We start from the raw sequence: 20698 nt of genomic DNA, 5'->3' as shown, positions 1-20698 counted from the left end.
AGCGACTAGCTTCAGAGATTACTTCCCTGCACCTAGTCCTGAAAACTCATGGAGAAGGAATCCTTTTGAATGTGGTGATGTACAACTAACAACTCTATTTGCAGAAGAGCAAGATGCACTTGTTGACATGACCTGTGATGGTTCATTGAAATCATTTTTCAAAGAATATAGAATGGACCAAATCTGGGTGAAGGTTTCTCCTGATTATAAGAAGTTAGGTGAAAAAGCTTTGAAACATCTAGTTCCCTTTTGTTCTACATATCTTTATAAACAAACATTTTCGACATTTTGTTATATGAAGAACAAGCATAGAAATTGGCTTGATGTTGATCCAGATTTGAGATTAAAAGTAGGAAATATTGAACCGGATGTGGAAGGGATTGTTTAGGACAAAAAGAGGCATGATTTCTCCCATCACATTTAGGTTTAGTAGCTGCTAGACAAGTCATAATTTGTTCAATTGTAAACTAGACGTTAGTAAAATTAAATTCGTCTTTATATTCCTAACTAAATCATTGTACTTAGCTAATTGGGAACCACAGCCATAGAACAAGAACTTTCATGACACAGCTGCACCAATAGTTGGCCTTCTGTTCTACAGTTGTGTCATATAAAGCTGAGCCAAAACTACTTACTTAGCTTCAAGTTTATTTTCGTAAATGTTAACATGTGCCTCCTTTTCGTTTTTGTTTTGTCTTTTGTGGGGTGAGGTTGCACATGTAGAAGATAAGTTTACATTGTTTTGATGGGGTTTTCCCTTGGCACAATCTTCTTTCTCTTTCCTCACTGCCCTTGGTTTCATTTGTCCACACTGCTCTTTCATACTATTGGTTGTGGTGACTCTTATGATTTTGCTGATTATGTCACTATAAATCTGAAATGATGTCATAATGGCCAGATATTCAGACACAGTCAGGTGGGTTGCCACAGCCAATAGGATAAAATTGCAGTGAGAACCAATGAGGCTGAGCACAGTGAGGGTGAGTAAAAAAGATGATTTCCAAATGCACAAGCTCTTTATAACAGAGTTCTTCCTTAGGTCACTCTTGAACAACCAGTTTCAACCTGGCATCTGCACACTGTTGTAACATAAATTGCAACAGTGTACAAATAGCCCTGAGGGAGAACTCTGTTAAAAAAAAAACACACATTCTGCGTACAACAACAACAACAACAACAACAACATGTCCTTGTGCACCTGGATGTCCCCTTCCTTTCTTTCCCAGCAATTGGTGCCTCCTTGCTTTTTCTTTCTAGACCTCAGAGAGGGCAAAGAAAGAAAAGAAAGACCGTACAAAGAAATAGCAGCAGCCAGAGTGATACAAGGACACTCACTGACCGGCATCCATGCATTTTCAATGAAGTGAGTATTTTTCTGGTAATATGGAGAACAAGAGGTGGAGGACTCTATTCACTATATATTATACTGCAGATTATACAATAGCCCTAGGAATAAATATTTAGCTAGGTATTTGGCCCCTATGGTGCATTTAATAGACCAAGCGAAATCAGGCTACCTACTAACGGCAGAGAAATGGACCCTACTGAATTTGGCCTATTTTGCGGTAAGAGCTGCAAAAATTAGGAAGGAACACGTTCAGGTGGATGATTGTAAACAATAGATATACCATAGATATACAGAGTACAATGAGAAATTAGGATATGTTTACTGTAGAAGATGTGTGCTGATAGGAGTAATTGCTGTACAGAGTTCAGCTAATTTTAATTTTTTATGTAATAATGTGTGATAATATGTGTTCGGCTAAAACCCATTCAGGGTAGCCATGAATAAAATTTGTACAAAATGCTACTTTCAAAGTCAGTATCAAATTTGAAAAGATTTGGTGCAATCCTAGCACCAGATTTTTTGATGCACTGGTACAACACTAGGAGGCATAACACTGCAGCAGTACCACCACCTTTGCACCTGATTCCACCTGTAGTCTTGCACAACAAACTATAGGATATCACTTAAACGAAATCCAGCAACACTGCTTGCCCAGCCACACACAAACCACATAGGGTCTTTCACACATTATGTAGCAGCTAACCCTGACGCCCTGACAAATACTTAGATGACACAAATGTTTGCAACATTTTTTACAATTGTATCTCAGCTGTAAACCCAGGATAAGCAGGCACTTATAAGTCCCATTCATTTTAGTGGAAGAGCTAACTGTCACAAAGTATGAATGTAAAATGCCTTGTTGATGAAACAAAACAAAACATTGTAATCCCCGCATACTAACTGTGGCCTTAGCTAGATCATCCCGGGGTCGTCCCTGCCTGCTCCCGGGATATCCTGTGTGTCATTTACATTAACAGGGATGACCCCGGGATGATCCCTGGATAAACCTTCGGTCTAGCTAAGTATAGAGTGATTAGTTCAATAGATTCTGTAAACTAGTTTGAACTAAAACGTGTTTTGGAACTAGGGCAAAAAACATGCCGTAGGTGGGTTGGTAAAAAATAGTTGGAAGTAAAAAAGATTCTTGATTAAGGAGAAAAAGGACCTTCACAAGGATGCTTCTAAAGTTAGCTGCAAGTCTGGCTGTGTTAGGAAGAAGCCCTCTGGGTTAGATGTGAAAAATATGTGCAAGAACTATGACTAGGTCTGAAGCTCCTTTTTGAGTCACCTATACAGATGTATGTTACGATAAGGACTGAAGATAATGCTAGGTATGAGTGAGTATTTTAACTTGGTTGAGCAGAGAGGTCCTGGGAAAACAAGAAACCTACCAAATATAATTACTTAAGCTCTGCCAAGTATGCCTACCAGTAAGGTAAATATAAGATTTCTATAAAGATTGTTTTGTTGGTTGAGAGAGGAATAGAAATTTAATGTTAATAAGAAAATGCTAGTTTCTAATATAATTCTAATTGTCCTAATTATACTGTAAGTAGTAATGAACCTTGCTTGTTTTATCATTGCAAAGTTTTCCTATTCTCTAATACACTTTGAGTAATAATATATATTTGGTGGAACCATGTTGTGTAATTTGGCTTGACAGTGGCCTGGAACACAACCCAGAAAGTAATTCTTGAAGCCCAAAACACACAGTGGAATTTATAAATCTGTTACTAAGTGTGGTCTATCCATATAGTTGTAGTTTTCTTGGTCAGGTGAGTTGCACACACCTGTTCAAGTAAGAGAATCAAGCTAGTCAGATGGAGTGAGAATACTTTACTCATCCCATAGACACTTGCTTAAATCTCTCCAATGAAATGAACAGAACTTGAATCAGCTTTATGTTATGTATTCAATCCTCCCCAATGCGTGAAACTAGCCAAACAAGCAATATTTCGTACATGCAATCATTTGGGCTGCCAAAGCAACAGTCCTTTCCTATATAAAAACTATAGCTATTTTGATTGTCCTATAGACAGAATTATAGATGTGTTTATTAACTAAAGATACATTATAATCATATAACTGAAAAAAACCCACCATGACGATCCTTATATTGCTGAACTACAGAAATACATTATGATGAAATTGTGGCATGTTTTGGACATAAAACAATGTTATCCTACCATACATCAGCAGCCATTGATAACTACAAAATAAAACATTGGATTATTTTCAGGACCCTAAATTCTCCAATAGACTGAATGCTACCATGGAAAAAAATCTGGCTAAATTTTTAAAGACATTCCTGGTATTATCAGGGTCAAACTAGGTATTACGGCAGGGTTGGGCAATATATGTCCTTTCAGTTGTTGGACTGCAACTGCCATCATCCCTAACCATTGGCTATCCTGGCTGGGGCTGATGGGAGTAGCAGTCCTACAACATCTGGAGGCCCACAAGTTGCCCACCCCTGTATGATATCTAGAATGGCCTGACAATGCATATAGTATCTAGTCTGGCTCTAATAATGCCAGCAGTGTACAGCTGCCATTGCAAATGGCTGCTTCCTAGCTGAACTTGTATTGTGATGTCATGATGTTCTATGCTCCCTGATGACATCACAACATGATGGTACTTCTACGGAAGAGGGAAGGACTAGATGCATGTTGGCTTTATTCAGTGGTAGCCAGGCATCACCTACAACGTCTAATTGGGTCCTCCGTAGTTAGGCATATATTATGATTCTTACAGATCTGAATTTTCATGGATCAGCTTTCCTGTGTTATGCCATTATAATGCTGTTTTTTATATGAACTGATATTTAACATACTGACATCAAGAACATAATTTGTCTACACTGTGCATATTTTGAAAACAGCAATTATTCTTCTCCCATCTCAAAACATGAAGTACTACAAAAAAATGCAAAATAACTTTCCCAATACCTTTGCAAGTAAGTCTGAGAGACTGCAGTATTTTGATTCCTGCCCCCCCCTTCTCTTATTGTACGCAGGTGATGAGTACAAAGCTTTCAGCTGAAGTAGATGAATGGAGCAATTTAAAGTCTCATAATTGCTTTAGAGGGGGTGGAAAGGAAAAGGAAGTGTCTTAGAATACTCACTTTGACGAATCTATGAAGTATATTACAAGAGCACCAATACTAAGAGCGAAGACTAAAACGACCTGCAAAAGTGAAAAGAAAAAAGGCAATCACTTTACAGGGTACAACTGAAGCATTTATTATACAAACAAGCAAACAATCCCCCCCCCTCCCAAAAAAGGAATGTGGGAAAAGTACGTGCATTTTTTAGTTCTGTTTTAATTATTTCTGCTTTACCCAAAACAAGAATCATGCTTGGAGGCTTTGACAAAACTAAAGGTCCTGTTGGAAATATATGCAACTAGAGATAGCCAAATCCATTATGGTGCTTGTGTCAGAAAATCCAGATGGTGTCCAATGGTGGTAATATAATAATAGACAAGGTAATTGACCATTTGCTACATTTTAATCTGTTATCCAAGGCAGAATGCCTCCTCCTGTTTGGCCCAATTTACACTGTATAGTTATCTCCCATACAAATGTCCATAGGCACTGAGGTCTTCAGCAGAGCCTCTTCTCCAGGCCACATCCTGTCAGGAATTTAGACTTTGGGCTCATCTACCCCAAGCAGGATATTCCACTATGAAAGTGGTATGAAAGTGGTATATAAAAGGCAGGAGCCACACTGCTGCTTTATAGCGGTATTGAAGTGCACTGCAGGATCTACTCTACTGCTTCATAGTGGTTCTGAAGTGCACTGACAACTGTTGAGGCCCATGACACATCTACACCAAGCAGGAGATAACACGGTGAAAGTGGTATATGGTATGTGTCATAGGCCCCAACAGTTGTCAGTGCACTTTAGTACCACTATAAAGGAAAGGAAAGGAACCTCTCGTGCAAGCACTGAGTCATTACTGACTCTTGGAGGGACGCCAGCTTTTGCTGATGTTTTCTTGGCAGGCCTTATAGCGGGGTGGTTTGCTGTTGCCTTCCCCGGCCGTTATTACCTTTCCCCCAGCTAACTGGGTAGTCATTTTACCGACCTAGGGAGGATGGAAGGCTGAGTCGACCTGAGCCGGCTGCCTGAAACCAGCTTCCGCTGGGATCAAACTCAGGCCGTGGGGAGAGTTTCAGCTGCAGAAACTGCTGCTTTACCACTCTGCGCCACACGAGGCTTATAAAGCACTATAAAGCAGTAGCGTAAATCCTGCAGTGCACTTCAATACCGCTATAAAGCAGCAGTGTGGCTCCTGCCTTTTATATACCACTTTCATACCGCTTTCATAGTGGAATATCCTGCTTGGTGTAGATGAGCCCTTTCTGTGGTACCTAGAGTAGGTCCTTCTCAGTATACAACCACCGGTGAAACATGCTTTATGAAAGGCCTGCCAAAGCACCCCACCGCTCAGCTTTAGGCTTGTGAAAACCTTTTTGTTGACAAGAGAACTTTGAAATATTGTGATAGATTCTTGTATACCCAGCTATTGTCAGAAATGTGCAATTTTATTACCTACTGGATCACTGAAAAAGCACAGCAGGATCTGGCAGATTGTGGGCCAAGCTAGTGGGGTCAATAGCAAACAACAAAGCAACTTTTGAGCCAGGTAATCTTCTCAGTGACCCATCATAAATCTGTAGGATTTTTTTTATTAAATGTCATCTAGTACCGTAAAGTTTTGAAGCATGTAGTCAATGTTTCACCCTGAACACAATATGGGCAGGAGTATACTGTTTCTAATCCAATAGGGTCCTTCCTGGAGTAGCTGGTTGCCAGGTAGGTGGGGTGGTAAGATGTTTTGGTCTTTGCAATACTACAACATAAAAGGCAATTGCAAAATTGCTATTGCTGACAGATTTTACTAAGGGTGAAACAGATGCACGATCATCTGTGGGTTTGATACTTTTAACCGAATATGTTTAAGAAGGCACTGTACTTATTTTTTTCCTAGTTCTAGAAAAAGTTGATGTAAAGCTAAGAATGTTGATTTTATAAATATCTGCTGCTGTTGTAAAGCTACATAAGGAAATATATTTTACAAACCACTGACTATATATTTGCATTAATTAATACACCACAGACAGAGCTGCTAAATTATTTGCACAATTGAGTTAAAGAAACAAATAGATGATTGACCTTTAATTTCATGGAGGATACATGATAATTATAACTGTTGCATTTTCTCTAAACTGTTGTAAATTGCCCAAAGTGCTTCAGTTATAGAGCAGTATAGAAATGAAATAAATAAATAATACAAAAATAACTAACAGCACAATCCTTACATGGCTGCTCAGAAGTAAGCCCCATTGGAATTATGCCCAGGTAAATATGTATAGAATTGACTTCTAAGGTATTATTAGACAAACGTAGAATAGGGAATAAACACTATCTATTGACAAATGGCATAGATCAGTGTGGAATGTGATGATAATGAGCAAACTAGTAGCTATTATTAAGACACAGCTTGGTAATGAGAAGAGTTATGATTAACATTGTAAATGATTGGGGGGGGTGGAAATACAGAATATCAGAATCAAATACAGCACCATGTACATTGATGGTGCTATATAAATAAATAAATAAATAAATAAATAAATAATAATAATAATAATAATAATAATAATAATAATAAAATAACCCCTGTGAAAATACACCTGTACAGATGGCATCAATTTCAATGTGGTAACATGTAGTATTTGATTTACAACAGCATAAGCACAATTGCATGGTTCAAAAAGAAGTATGGTTTGGATACAGGATCTCCTTCAATAGAAAGAAGGGATAAATTCATGGAAGGTATCTCCAACCAATTTTCTGGGATCTCCCCTTTACCTCTTGCACCACAGGTCACCCCATTCAACAGAGTCCTCCACCCAACACTCTCTGTAGAATTTTCCGAGGACTGTGGAGGCTCCCATAAGGAAGAGGAAGGCTACGTCTGTCAACCCAGTTACGCATCCCTATATCTAGATCCAATCTGCTATAAATCAGTAAGTGATGCCCTCACTAGCCCATATTCCTTGCCTAATCACATACACAGAGGTACAAGTGCCCACTGACCTGGTTCATGGATAACTATTTTGCAAAAGATCGCCACTTACTGCCTTTTTGCAGAAGGAAGGCTGTTATCTGCCCAGGGCTGGCATCAAAGGTAGCCATGGTCAAATGCATGGTTGGGCACTTGCTGAGGGCCCAACAAGACAAGAGCCTTCTGGGGATGGTCCTCCTCTTCACCATCACAACCTGGTTGTTCACGTGTCTGTTGCTCTGGCCCAGACAGTGGTAGCAGTGAGAAGGAGAAGCAGTAGATACCACACTCTGCTTGTTTACTGACTATCTGCAAGCAGTGATGAGAAAGAAGAAGTGGTAGCACTTGGTACAATGGGGATGGGAAGCAAGACTCACCGAGGCCTTAGCTAGACCTAAGGTTTATCCTGGGATCGTCCCAGGGTCATCCCTGCCTGCTCCAGGGATCCCCTGTGTGTCATTTACATGAACAGGGATGACCCCGGGACGATCCCGGGATAAACCTTAGGTCTAGCTAAGGCCTGAGAGTGTCTTGCATAAAGGCCCTCCAAAACCTGGACCTAACACTGGTCTTGCCCTGCCCCTTTAAATTTTCCAGCTGTACCAATGGCATGTAGGAATTACTGTACTCGATTGCCAACATCGCAAGCCAATGGCACATCCCTCTGTTCCTAAAATCTGCTCTTTGGAAAGGGCTCAAAGCTCAGTGGGAGAGTAAAAGCTTAACATGCTGAAGGCCCCAGCTTCAATAACCTGCTACTACAGATAAAATATTTCAGGAAGAAGCAGGGCTGGGAAAGATTCCTGATTGAAATCGTGAAGCAGGACTGCCAGTCAAAGTAGCTAGTACTAGACTTAACGAAGCATGTTTTAAGGCAGCTCCTTATAGCTTATACATCTCACAGGCATCTGAACAAAATCTGACAGCTGTAAATGTCTCTGCCATTTGTTTCCTGCTAGCTTGCTGAGGCTGAGAAGCTCATACAGCTGATGAAAATCAATACTGCATGTGCAGAAAGAAACAATGGAAATCAAACCTAAAAGGAAATACTGTTTAGGGTGATCTGAAATGGCAAGCACCCTGATTTTGACAATGCCTTCTAACATGGAATACCCTAAGATAGTGCTTGCAGTAGTGAGATTCCATAAAATTTAAAGCATCCTATATGAACAGTTTCCACTCCATTCACTAAATGCATTATTTGGATTTAGATAATTGTTTAGCCTAGTAAACCACTTAGGAAAGTCAGATGGGCGTTTTCTTTTGCTTAACTGACCGAACAAAGAAAATGCCTCCCTCCAAAAGTTAAAAAATCTCAAATTTGCAAATAAATCTGAAAGGGCTTTAGATAGCACAGAGCAGTTTCAGTTTCTTGAGGACTGGTGACCCTGAACCTATCATCTGGCAGTGAGGAAATGAACAGGGCCGTTTCAGTCATTTTTCCTTTGCATTCCATGTAAAGGGAACAGTCGGTGATTTTTCCATTTTGTTTCCCCTTACAAAAATACAGTTCTAAAAATTTGAGGTCAAGGAAACAGTATGTGTAAGAAAAGTGATTCCATTGTTGGAAGAGCCTGGAATTTGCCATGTTTTACACAAACAAAGCCATTTCCTATGTAAACCGCCCAGAGAGCTTCAGCTATGGGGTGGTATATAAATGTAATAATAATAATAATAATAATAATAATAATAATAATAATGGCTGCCTGTATGTTTCCGAGCCCAATTCAAGGTGCTGGTTTTGACCTATAAAGCCTTACATGGCTTGGGACCACAATACCTGACGGAACGCCTCTCCCGACGTGAATATACCCGGTCACTACGTTCAACATCTAAGGTTCTCCTCCGGGTGCCTACACCGAGAGAGGCTCGGAGTGTGGCAATGAGGGACAGGGCCTTTTCGGTGGTGGCCCCCAGACTATGGAATGATTTCCCTGACGAGGCTCGCCTGGCACCAGGTTAAGACTTTCCTCTTTGCCCAGGCATATGGCGGCACATCTTAATCACCCACATGATTAGTTTTTTAACGGTTTTTAATGCTTTATGTGTGTATGTTCTGTGTTTTAGAATTTTACATTTTGTATACTTGTTTTTATCTCAATTTTAGAATTTCTGTAAACCGCCCAGAGAGCCCTGGCTATGGGAGCGGTATATAAGTGTAATAAATAAATATAAATAAAATAATAATAATAATAATAATAATAATAATAATAATAATTCGCTGGTAATACCAGTCTACACTAGGAGAGCCAAAGTAGAGAGAGGAGAGGGTTGCTTCTCCCATGTGACACCCAGACTAACCTCCTTCTGAGGTAGCCCTGGGTTCAACAGCCCACAAAGGATTGTGAGATGGAATCTGGAACCATCTATAAAGTCTGCATTGCAGTGGAGAAGGCATAGCAAAGTTAGGACACAATATAAGAGGAAATTAGTATGCGTTAAAATAACGAAGGCCTTTAAGAGGTATGAGTGACATATTTATGGATAATCCTTTCAATGCTCTGGGAGATGGGGAGGATTTTATATAGTGCTGAGTTCTGTTTTGGTTTGCTGCTGATGAGTCCAGGGAACATAATAAAGTAGGTTGAGGAAACCCACTGCTAAAACATAGGGTTTTTAATCCCGATGTGTGCTCTTTCTTTCGCTCCTCCCATTCTTACTGTCCTCATGAGTCTCTGCCTGCAAAGTTTCTTTAGCTTTCATAATCTTCAGGAGTGGATATCAACCTAAAACTTCACAAAATTGCCATCAAAATCCTTGAAATCTTGATTTTAGTGGGGCTTACTTCATAGATGTGTGTTTAGGGATTATGAGAGCCAGTGAGGTATAGAGGCTAAGGTGTTGGACTGGGAGTTGGGAGATCTGGGTTCTAGTTCCCACTCAGCCATGGAAACCCACTGGGTGACTTTGCGCCAGTCACAGACTCTCAGCCCAACCTACCTCACAGGGTTGTTGTTGTGAGGATAACATTGAGAGGAGGAGGATTATGTACGCCGCCTTGAGTTCCTTGGGGGGAAAAGGCGGGATATAAATGTAATAAATAATAATAATAATAATAATAATAATAATAATAATAATAATAATAATAAATATTTTGACATAACTAACATTTATACTGTTAGTTTTACCCTACCCAGTGCCTGTTTACCCTACCCTGTGCCTGTTTGCATTCTCTTCCCCTCCTTATTGTTTTATTATGATTTTATTAGAATGTAAGCCTACGCGGCAGGGTCTTGCTATTTACTGTTTTACTCTGTACAGCACCATGTACATTGATGGTGCTATATAAATAAATAAATAAATAAATAAATAATAGGGCAGTCTACTGCAAGGTAAAATTGGGAATAATTAAAAGTTAAATCCAGAAACAGATGGGGGGAAAACAAAAAAAAATACAGATTCTCTGTTCTTCAAACTATCATTCAGCTGCGTAATAACACTTTCTGAAGTGGCAATAACAGTTTTTATATATGGTACACTGCAGCTCTGTGGAGGCACAGAAAAGCTAACTGGGCCTTGCATTATTTTGTTTTTGTCTAACGAAAGAAAAATGTTAATTCTTTGGTGTGCAACTTTTCTGCACTATGCACGTCAGCTGGATTGAAATGATTTACGAAGATGCTCATAAAATCCAAATCACCAACAGATTCAACCATCTTCATATCCAGAATTGTATCCTCATTAGTGCCTTTTCATTCTAATTCTATGCCCCTATTTGAATAATGTTTTATTAATCATTTTGATAGGACAGGCCATTCTTGCAGAATTTGATACAGGCATTCCATCCAAAATAAACAGTTAAATAGAACAGAAAAATAAACAGTCCATCTGGTTGAAACAGTGCTCGCATTGGCCAATCATAGTACACCACAGTAGGCAGAGTGTTGGTCTGATTTAACTGATACCAAAGTACAGGGGTGGGCAATCTTTGGGGGGCTGAGGGACCACATTGCTCAGACTACCCTCAAAGCCACACCACTGTCCCCCACTCCTACCACCAAAATCCGATGGCACACCAGCAGCAATGACAAAATAGGAGCTTTTTTGCTATAACTCTCATCACAGCAGCAAATTTGGTGGGGGCGGAGGCACTGGGGAATGCACAAAAGACCACGGGAGGGGCACTAAAGTCCCATAAAAAACATCTGCCAGCACGAACAAGATGGATTCTATGATTCAGGACCACGTAAGCTGGGCAAACCTGTTGGGTTATTGTGCCAGAACTTTTCTCTCTCTGGAACTCTGTTTGTGCTCAGAAACAAACACACATCACGCAGGTCTTACACAGCAGAGCTGGTTTATTTCCTTCAGGCTTCTGTGCAGTTCAATTCAGATCAGTTCAGATCAGCACACTGAGGCATACACAGAGAGCAATGATCTGAGAGCAGTGATCAGTAAGCAGTGATCAGAGAGCAGTGATCAGTTCCATTTTACACAAGTGATAAACTATATACAGATCTACACAATTCTTATCTACATTACATACAGCTGTGATGAGGCTAACTTAGAATCTTGGCAAGGTTCCCAGAACAGCCTCTATCTCAAGGTAATTGCCCACAGATATACTTTCTCTGTTTAACCCTGAGATAGCCATACACACACAATTTTAATGACTAAGCAAGTATTTCTTTTCATATACTTAACAGTCCTCCTCTTGCGCATGTTGTTTAAATTGTGTTACAAGCTGAGACCCAGCTTTAAAAGCATCTCTTTGTGTTTTACCATTGATACTGGTTTTGTGAATAAATCAGCCAACATCATTTCAGATGGACAATATTCAAGCTTAATCCAGCCCTTCTGAATTATATCTTTCACATGAGAATAACGAACATCCACATGTTTAGTTCTTGGTTTACACTTTTCAGATGTAGCCATACTAATACATGCCTGATTATCCTCAAATATGGTTACTGGTGTCTCAATTTCCAACCTTAGATCAGCAAATAATTGTTTATACCACTCAATCTCATTACAAGCCAGAGATAAGCTGATATATTCTGCTTCTGCACTAGAGGTTGCTACACAATTTTGTTTTCTTGTATACCAATCAATCAAGGATTGATTGTAAAAGAATGCTGCTCCACTGGTAGACTTTCTATCAATTGCGTTAGCCCAGTCAGCATCTGCATAAACACAGAAATTTCCATCTTTGTGTGTAGATATTTCCAATTTGTAATTGATTGTACCTTTTAGATATCTCAATACACGTTTTACAGCTGTCCAATCAGTTACAGAAGGTTTTGTCATTTTTCTGCTTAAAAGATTTACAGCAAATGTAATATCTGGTCTACTTAGGTTTGCTAGATAAAGTAAACTTCCAATCACACTCTGATATTTCTGTATGTCTTCCATTTCAGTACTGTCTGTCTGATTTTGAAAATCAGTGACCATAGGAGTGGCAACAATTTTACAATTCTCCATGCTGTGTTCTTCCAGCAATTTTTTAATTTTGCCACTTTGTTCAATCAGAAATGACCCTGTGTTAGAATCTTTTGAAATTTGCATTCCCAAATAACTTTTCACTGAACCAAGGTCTTTTAACTCAAAATGTCTTTGCAGCTGGTTTACAAATGTGTTTTTCTGTTCTTCTTCATTAAAAACCAGTAACAAATCATCTACATAAATCAGCAAATACACTACATTTGAACCATCCTGTTTTGTGTACAAACAATGATCAGCTTTGCTTTGTTTAAAACCCATTTTGATCAATACATTGTCCAGTTTCTTATTCCAACACCTTGCTGCTTGCCTCAAACCATATATGGATTTTTTCAATTTACAAACTAACCCTGGATTTTTAACAAAACCTTTTGGTTGAGTCATGTAAATTTCCTCAGTTAAATCTCCATATAAGAAAGCTGTTTTGATGTCAAAATGAAATACATTCAATTGTTTTTCTGCTGCAATTTTTAACAAAAGTTTTACACTTGAGTATTTTGTTGTAGGTGCATAAACTTCTTCAAAATCTATTAGATATTTTTGAGCAAATCCTCTTGCTACCAATCTTGCTCTGTAACGTTCCACCTGTCCTTTCTCATTTTGTTTTACTTTGAATACCCATTTACAGGTAATGGCTTTACGACCTTCAGGTAAAGGTACTAGCTCCCACGTTTCATTTTTTTCCATTGCTCTGATTTCCTCTGACATTGCTTCATGCCAGCCCTGAGCTTCTGTAGGTTCCATTTCCTGAATTTCCTCAAATGAAGTAGGTTCATAGGCTATTAGTAAAGCTCTATGAGAAAATGCAGGTTGCTTACCTGTAACTGTAGTTCTTCGAGTGGTCATCTATGCATTCACACATATGGGCTTTGCGCCTGCGCAGAGACCAGACCGGAACCTACTATAGCTGAGTGGAACGTTTTTGGCGGGAACCCCTCCCCCATGCTACCGCGCATGTCCATGGGGTTCCCGCCCTTACCTCAGTTTACAGGAGTCCGACATTGTGCCCCCATAAACATGAGTGTAAATAAAGTAAAGTACATTCCACAAAAACACTGTGTCATTATAAGTCTCACACCACCAAGTGGGGATGGTGGGTGGGTTGTGTGAATGCATAGATGACCACTCGAAGAACTACAGTTACAGGTAAGCAACCTGCATTTCTTCTTCGTGGTCTCTATGCATCACACATATGGGCGAGTAGCAAGCTGACATACCTTTGGAGGTGGGTTGGTGCATCATCTGAAGATCTCTGAAAGCACTGTCCTCCCAAACGAGCAGTCCTGCCTCGCACGGGTGTCCAAACTGTAGTGCTTGACAAACGTGGATGGAGTGGACCACGTTGCGGCTCTACAGACGTCTGCCAAGGGAACACCTCTGGTGAAGGCCACCGATGTTGAAACAGCTCTGGTGGAATGAGCCGTCACAGGTTTCACTAACTCTAATTTAGAAATAGAGTAGGCCAATTCTATTGTCTCCACTATCCAGCGTGACAACCGCTGGCAAGAGACAGGGAGTCCCTTAGAAGGCTCACCATAACAAATAAACAATTGCTTTGTTTTCCTTAAAGTCTCTGTTCTGTCTTTGTAAAAAGCAAGAGCCCTTCTTACATCAAGAGTGTGCAAGGAAGACTCAAGAGGTGTAGTTGGATTAGGGAAGAAAGCAGGCAAAGTAATATGCTGGGACAGATGAAAAGTAGACACTACCTTAGGTAGGAAGGCTGGATCTGTGCGTAGCACAACCTTGTCCTTATGAAAGATAGTGTATGGAACATCTATCCTAAGAGCTTTAAGCTCACTTGCCCGTCTTGCCGATGTAATGGCTACTAGAAAGACAGTCTTTAAAGTAAGTAGCCTAAGGTCTGTCGACACCATAGGCTCGAAGGGTTTGCGTGTCAGAGCTTGCAGCACAACTGACAGGCTCCATGGCGGCACGATACTCTTCACAGTCGGTATCGTGTTCTTCAGACCTTTCAAAAATTTCTTGGTTGTTGGATGGGTAAAAGGTGTAAAACCATCTATACCCCGGTGAAAAGATGTAATCGCAGCAAGGTGAACCCTGATGGATGCGAGCTTAAGTCCTTGCTGGAAGAGTGTCAATAAATAATTGAGGATGAAAGACAAATGGCAAGATTCTGGTATTTGACCATCTTTTGAAGCAAAGTTCTGAAATCTTTGCCACTTTGCCGCATAAGTTTTCCTTGTGGAAGGCTTTAGTGCTGCCAATATAATGTGGTCCACAGTCAAAGTTCTAGTTCCAGAGGAGGAGTGGTTGTTATCCTCCATGCAGTCATCTTGAGGGTCGACAGATCTGCGTGTCGAACCTTGCCCCGGTGTCGAGACAGTAGCTTCGGTGTCGACGGGAGCCTGATGTAATCCCCTCTTGATAGCCGAAGGGCGTGAGCGAACCACGTCTGACGAGGCCACCACGGAGTGATGAGGATGCAATTGGAGTTGTCCATCTGGATCTTGGCTATCACCCTTGTCAATAGTGGGAAGGGAGGAAACATGTACAGGAGATTTCCTCTCCAAGTCCTGGTGAAAGCGTCTCCTAAAGAATGCTCTCCTCTTCCTGCCCTGCTGCAATACTTGGCGCAAACTGTGTTGTCTTCGGTAGCGAAGACATCGACAGCAGGGTGGCCCCAGTACCGAAAAAGGCTTTCCCGCACCTCGGCGTCGAGTTCCCACTCGTGGTCGACATGGAAGGACCTGCTGAGGGAGTCCGCAATAACGTTGTCCTTGCCGGCTACATGGATCGCCGTCAGGTAAGTCCTTCTCTTTATGCACCAGTTCCATATCCTGAGTGCAGACCGGTTCAGAGGGTGTGATCTTGTTCCACCCTGCCTGTTGATGTATGCCACCACGGTAGTATTGTCCGTCGCGATCAAGACATTCTTGCCCTCGATCAACTGTGCAAATGCTCTTATTGCATTTTCTACAGCCATTAGTTCGAGGTGATTGATGTGCTGTTCTCTCTGTGATCGAGGCCAACGACCCTGAGAGGTTAAAGAGCTGCAATGGGCTCCCCATCCTTCTAAAGATGCATCCGTCGTGATCGTTACCGAAGGCGCGTCTTGTTGGAATGGAACGCCTTCGAGAAGAGTCGACATCGAGAACCACCATTTCAGCGATGCCCTGACTTGCTTCGGTAACGAAAGGTAAGTTCGTCGAGCACTGTGCCTGAGATCGAAAGTCCTCAAAAACCAGGCCTGCAATATCCTCATTCTGAGTCTTGCAAATCTTATGACTGCCGTAGTAGCTGCCATCAATCCTAACAGTCTCTGAATTGTCCATGCCGAAACCTTTCGGCGGCTCTCGGTATCGATGGCTAACTGCTGTAAGGTGTTCGCCCTGGTTGACGGTAAGTATGCCCTCCCGTCTCGAGAGGATAGAGTTACCCCTATGAAGTCCAATCTCTGCTGTGGAGTCAAAATGGACTTTTCGTGGTTGACCCACAGCCCCAACGAGTCCAACAGGTTGAGGGTGGTTAGTATATCCGACTGGAGCGCCTCGCTGCTGTCCGCTACGAGAAGCCAATCGTCCAGGTACGGATACACGTAAATGCCTTTCTGCCTTAGGTGGGCGCATACCACCGCCATAACCTTCGTGAAGACCCTCGGCGCCGTGGCCAATCCGAACGGAAGAACGGTGAACTGGTACTGGGACGCTCCGATCGAAAACCGAAGGTAAGCTTGATGCGACTTCCTGATGGAAATGTGGAAGTACGCATCCTTCAGATCCACCACTGCAAACCACACTCCTTTCTGTAGAAGCTGCAGAATTGAAGTAACCGTTGTCATACGGAACTTCCTCGGGGTGATGAACTTGTTCAGTTGTCTTAAGTCCATGATCGGTCGAAGACCTCCATCTTTCTTCGGGACTGTGAAGTAACGAGAGAAAAATCCCTGATTGAGTTCCTCTGCAGGTACGGGAGAGATGGCTCCCTTCGATAGTAAGGTCTGTACCTCGAGCAGCAGAGGAGGGGATGGAGTCGTTACTTTCACGCCGGAAAAAGGAGGGAGGGCATCGAGCTCGATGGCATAGCCCGAGTTGATGATAGTGAGCACCCAGGAGTCTGTTGTAATTGACTCCCATTGATGGTACCGGGGTGCTAAGCGGTTCGCAAAAGGGAGTGGATCTGGATCTAAGGAGTCAAACCCGCTGTTTCTTGCTGAAGTCGGGTTGCCTCTTGTCATGTTGGTATCTGCCCTGGTAAGGCCTCTTCCTCTGCAGCTGTTGTTGTTGCTGCCGAGGTTGCGGCTGGTATTGGGGCCGATGCTGTTGCTGCTGCATCGGAGGTCTCCATTTTCTAGAACGGTATTGAGGTTGCGAGGGAAAAGTAAACCCCATCTTTTTAGCAGTCGTCCGAGCTTTATAGATGGAGTCCAGCGTGTCATCGGTCTTGCTGTTAAATAGACCTTCTCCATCAAACGGCATATTTTCTATCCTGGCCTTAGTCTCGTTGGTTAGATTTGAGGATCTAAGCCAGGCATGCCTTCTTAACGATATGGCCCCCATCATCGATTTTGAGTGGCAGTCCACCTGGTGTCGAGCGGTGGACAACTGCTGCCGTGCTATACCCGTTGCTTCATTTTGAAGAACTCTTGCCACCTCTCTTTTATCCTCTGGGAGGTGATCACACAGATTACCAATCTTCTCCCAAAGAAAAAGTTGATAACGGGCCATAGTTGCTTCATAGGCTGATGCCCTGATGCCCAAGGAGGATGACGAATAGACTCTTCTGCCCGTCATGTCTAGCTTTCTCCCCTCTCTATCCACTGGAGCAGAATGTGCTTTCTGGGACTGGCCCTGTGCTGACTCAACCACTATTGAGTTCGGTTTAGGGTGCTGAACTAAAAATTGTGCACCCTCTTCCTGCACTTTATACAGAGTCTCTAGGCGTTTTGATGTTGCCTGCGTCGACGTCGGTGTCTTCCAAGTCAACTGCGCTGCCTGCTTTAGCGCGTGAGGGAGAGGGATCGCTATCCTCTGGTTCGTGGTAGTCTGGAACACATCGTAGATACGATCTACCACAGCCTCATTAGCTTCCTGGGTCTCTATCCCCAATGCTCTAGACATTCGCAAAATATGGTCCGAGAACCTAACCATGTCGTCTGATGGGGAGGAAGGGTCTCTATCTTGGACCTCATCCTCCGGTGACGGAAAAGAAGGAGCGGCCGACACACCCGATTCCGAGTCCGAAGGATAATGTTCCTCGGGTGATGATACGGTGACTAAATGTAAATCATCCGTCGATACCGCAGGAATCGCCACAGTCGACGCCGACGGTTGTTGTCGAGGCGTCGATACCGATGATCTTTGAGGCGCTGGTGATGGAGGCAAAGGAAAGCGACACACCCTAGTTGTAGGCGGGGGAAGAGCATAGTAATCCTCCCGCGGATACTGTTGTTCCTGAAAATACCTTTGGGGGCGGTATCCCTCCCATTGGTATTCGTCACCCCTCGCCTGAGGTTCAGAGTAGCGAGAGGTTGCCTCCCAATCACGGCGTGGTGTTAGCCTTGGAGATGGCAACAATGGAAGTTCTCGCGGTCGAGGGGGCTGGTGAGAAGACGCTGCCGACATCGAATCCCTCAGTTCGCCTTCTGAGAGGCTAGGCGGACGAGTCGGTACCGCTGGTAACGAATGTGGTCTCGATACCGAGGGTGGTCTCGACATCGAGGCGGCAGATACCGAGGGCGGTTTCGATACCGAGGCAGTGGGAGCAGCGGGAGGAGTAGATTGAGTCCTGATCGGCTCTACTGGAGGAGGCGATGCTAAGGAGGTTCTCTCCGCATCCCTCTTTCTCTTCTTTTTCTTCTTCTTCTCAGTCTCAGAAGAAGGAATTGGAGTTCTGGCTTTTTTAGAGTCCTTTTTAGCCTTTGAACTCAAGAATGACCGACCAGGCGTGAGGGGTATCTCAGCCCTATGAGCTCTGGTCTGCACTTCAGTGCTTTGGTCTGATGATTTGACCGGTGCGGTCTTAGTAAGTGCCGTCTTATGAGTCACGGACTTATGAGCCGCAGTCTTCTCCATTGTCGGGGCCTCAGCGGCCTTGAGAGCCTTCTCCCAAAGAACCGAGCGGAGTCGGTCTGCTCGATGTTTCCTGGTCTGTTTTGTAAAGGCCATACAATGATGGCAGGTCTCGACAACGTGCCCTTCACCTAAGCACAATATGCAAAGGGAGTGTCCGTCCGATGGAGGGAGCTTAGCCCCGCACTTTACGCACTTTCTAAACGGTGCTTTTAGTGCCATACAGGCCTCAAGTGACGAAGTCGCTGAGGAAAATCTAAACTACAAAAACTATTTTTTTTTTTTTTTTTTTATATATAATAGATAAAGGAGAAGAAAAAACGCCGAAGCGAGAAAAGAAGAGAAAGAATTAGAGTAAAAGAGAGATTTTTAAGACACAAACGCTAAGAGGTTGGTTCTATGGTCTATGCACGATGGCGGACGACGAAGAACTGAGGTAAGGGCGGGAACCCCATGGACATGCGCGGTAGCATGGGGGAGGGGTTCCCGCCAAAAACGTTCCACTCAGCTATAGTAGGTTCCGGTCTGGTCTCTGCGCAGGCGCAAAGCCCATATGTGTGATGCATAGAGACCACGAAGAAGAACCTGTTTGCTTTGGTATTCATCTGAGTAACGAATTGGAGCTTTGCGTTCCCTTTCTGATCGTCTTGGCATAGTTACAGGCATAGTTTCCTCCTCTACAGTTTCTTCCCCCTCCCTCTCTTGCTGAGATTGTTCAGGAATTTCTTCTGTTTCTACAGCTTTCTGTTCTACAGGCAAACTTACATACTGTTTTGTTTCCTGCATTTGTTCATGAAAAACTACATCTCTGCTTACAATTACACTTTTGTGATATGGAGACCACAAACGGTAGCCTTTTGTTTGTGTATCATATCCCAACAGTTTACATTCCAAACCTCTTTGAGCTAGCTTTCCTGGTCTGTTTTCTTTCTGAACATGAGCAAAACATTTACTTCCAAAAACCCTTATATGTGACACTCTAGGTTTTCTTTTGTAAAACATTTCATATGGAGTTTTTTCATGTACAGAGTGGTAAAGCCTGTTTAACAAATAATTTGAGGTGGACAAAGCTTCTGCCCAGAACAGGTTAGACAATCCTGACTCTTTCAATAGAGCTCTTAACATGTTCTGCAAGGTTCTGTTTTTCCTTTCTGCAACTCCATTTTGAAATGGTGAATATGGAGCAGTAAGGTCATGTTGTATACCCTCATCACTGAGGAATTTTTTAAATTGGTTGCTAAGAAATTCACCTCCCCGGTCCGTTCTTAGATTAGCTATAGGTTCTTTAAATCTATTTTTACTCCACTTAACAAAGGCTTTAAACTTTCCAAAAGTTTCACTCTTCTGTTTTAACACATACACAAATCCAAATCTACTGTAATCATCAACAATAGACAAGAAAAATCTGTTTCCTCCTTGACTTGTCTCAAAAGGACCTGCAAGATCTGCATGTATTAATTCAAAAATTCTTTTTGTTGTTCTCTCACTATGTTTTGGAATGTTTGACTTATGACACTTGGTTTCACTGCATACATTACATTCTACATAGTTAGAACATGGCTTGATTTTCACCCCTTCACACAATTCTGGAATCTTAGAAATTGTTTTATAGTTAGCGTGACCAAACCTTTTATGAGTTAAATGGATGCACTCTTGGTGTGGTTTGCAATTGGCTATTGTTTTTGTTGTGACTTTGCTGGCTACAACTTCATTTTTTGTACAAGTATTAATCACATACAAAGAATCTTTCATTATTCCCTGCACACACACCTTGTTTCCCTGTTTTATAGTACAATTTTCTTCAGTAAAA

The 20698-nt window shown here is 42.1% G+C and overlaps 1 protein-coding gene across 9 annotated transcripts in view; it reads right to left on the bottom strand.

The window, feature by feature from the left end:
• Window positions 1-20698, bottom strand: part of KCNMA1 (potassium calcium-activated channel subfamily M alpha 1) — a 720064-nt gene that overhangs the window by 394297 nt on the left and 305069 nt on the right. For all 9 annotated transcript variants that reach the window (XM_063133182.1, XM_063133180.1, XM_063133181.1 and 6 more), the window contains exon 3: window positions 4473-4534. In XM_063133182.1, coding sequence (XP_062989252.1) covers window positions 4473-4534 — 62 coding nt within the window. The remainder of the gene's footprint in view (window positions 1-4472; window positions 4535-20698) is intronic.

The sequence above is a fragment of the Elgaria multicarinata genome, chromosome 8 (assembly GCF_023053635.1).
Source record: "Elgaria multicarinata webbii isolate HBS135686 ecotype San Diego chromosome 8, rElgMul1.1.pri, whole genome shotgun sequence".
NCBI lineage: Eukaryota > Metazoa > Chordata > Lepidosauria > Squamata > Anguidae > Elgaria > Elgaria multicarinata.
The sequence above is the reverse complement of the archived record's forward strand: the minus strand, read 5'-3'. Positions and strand labels throughout refer to the sequence as shown.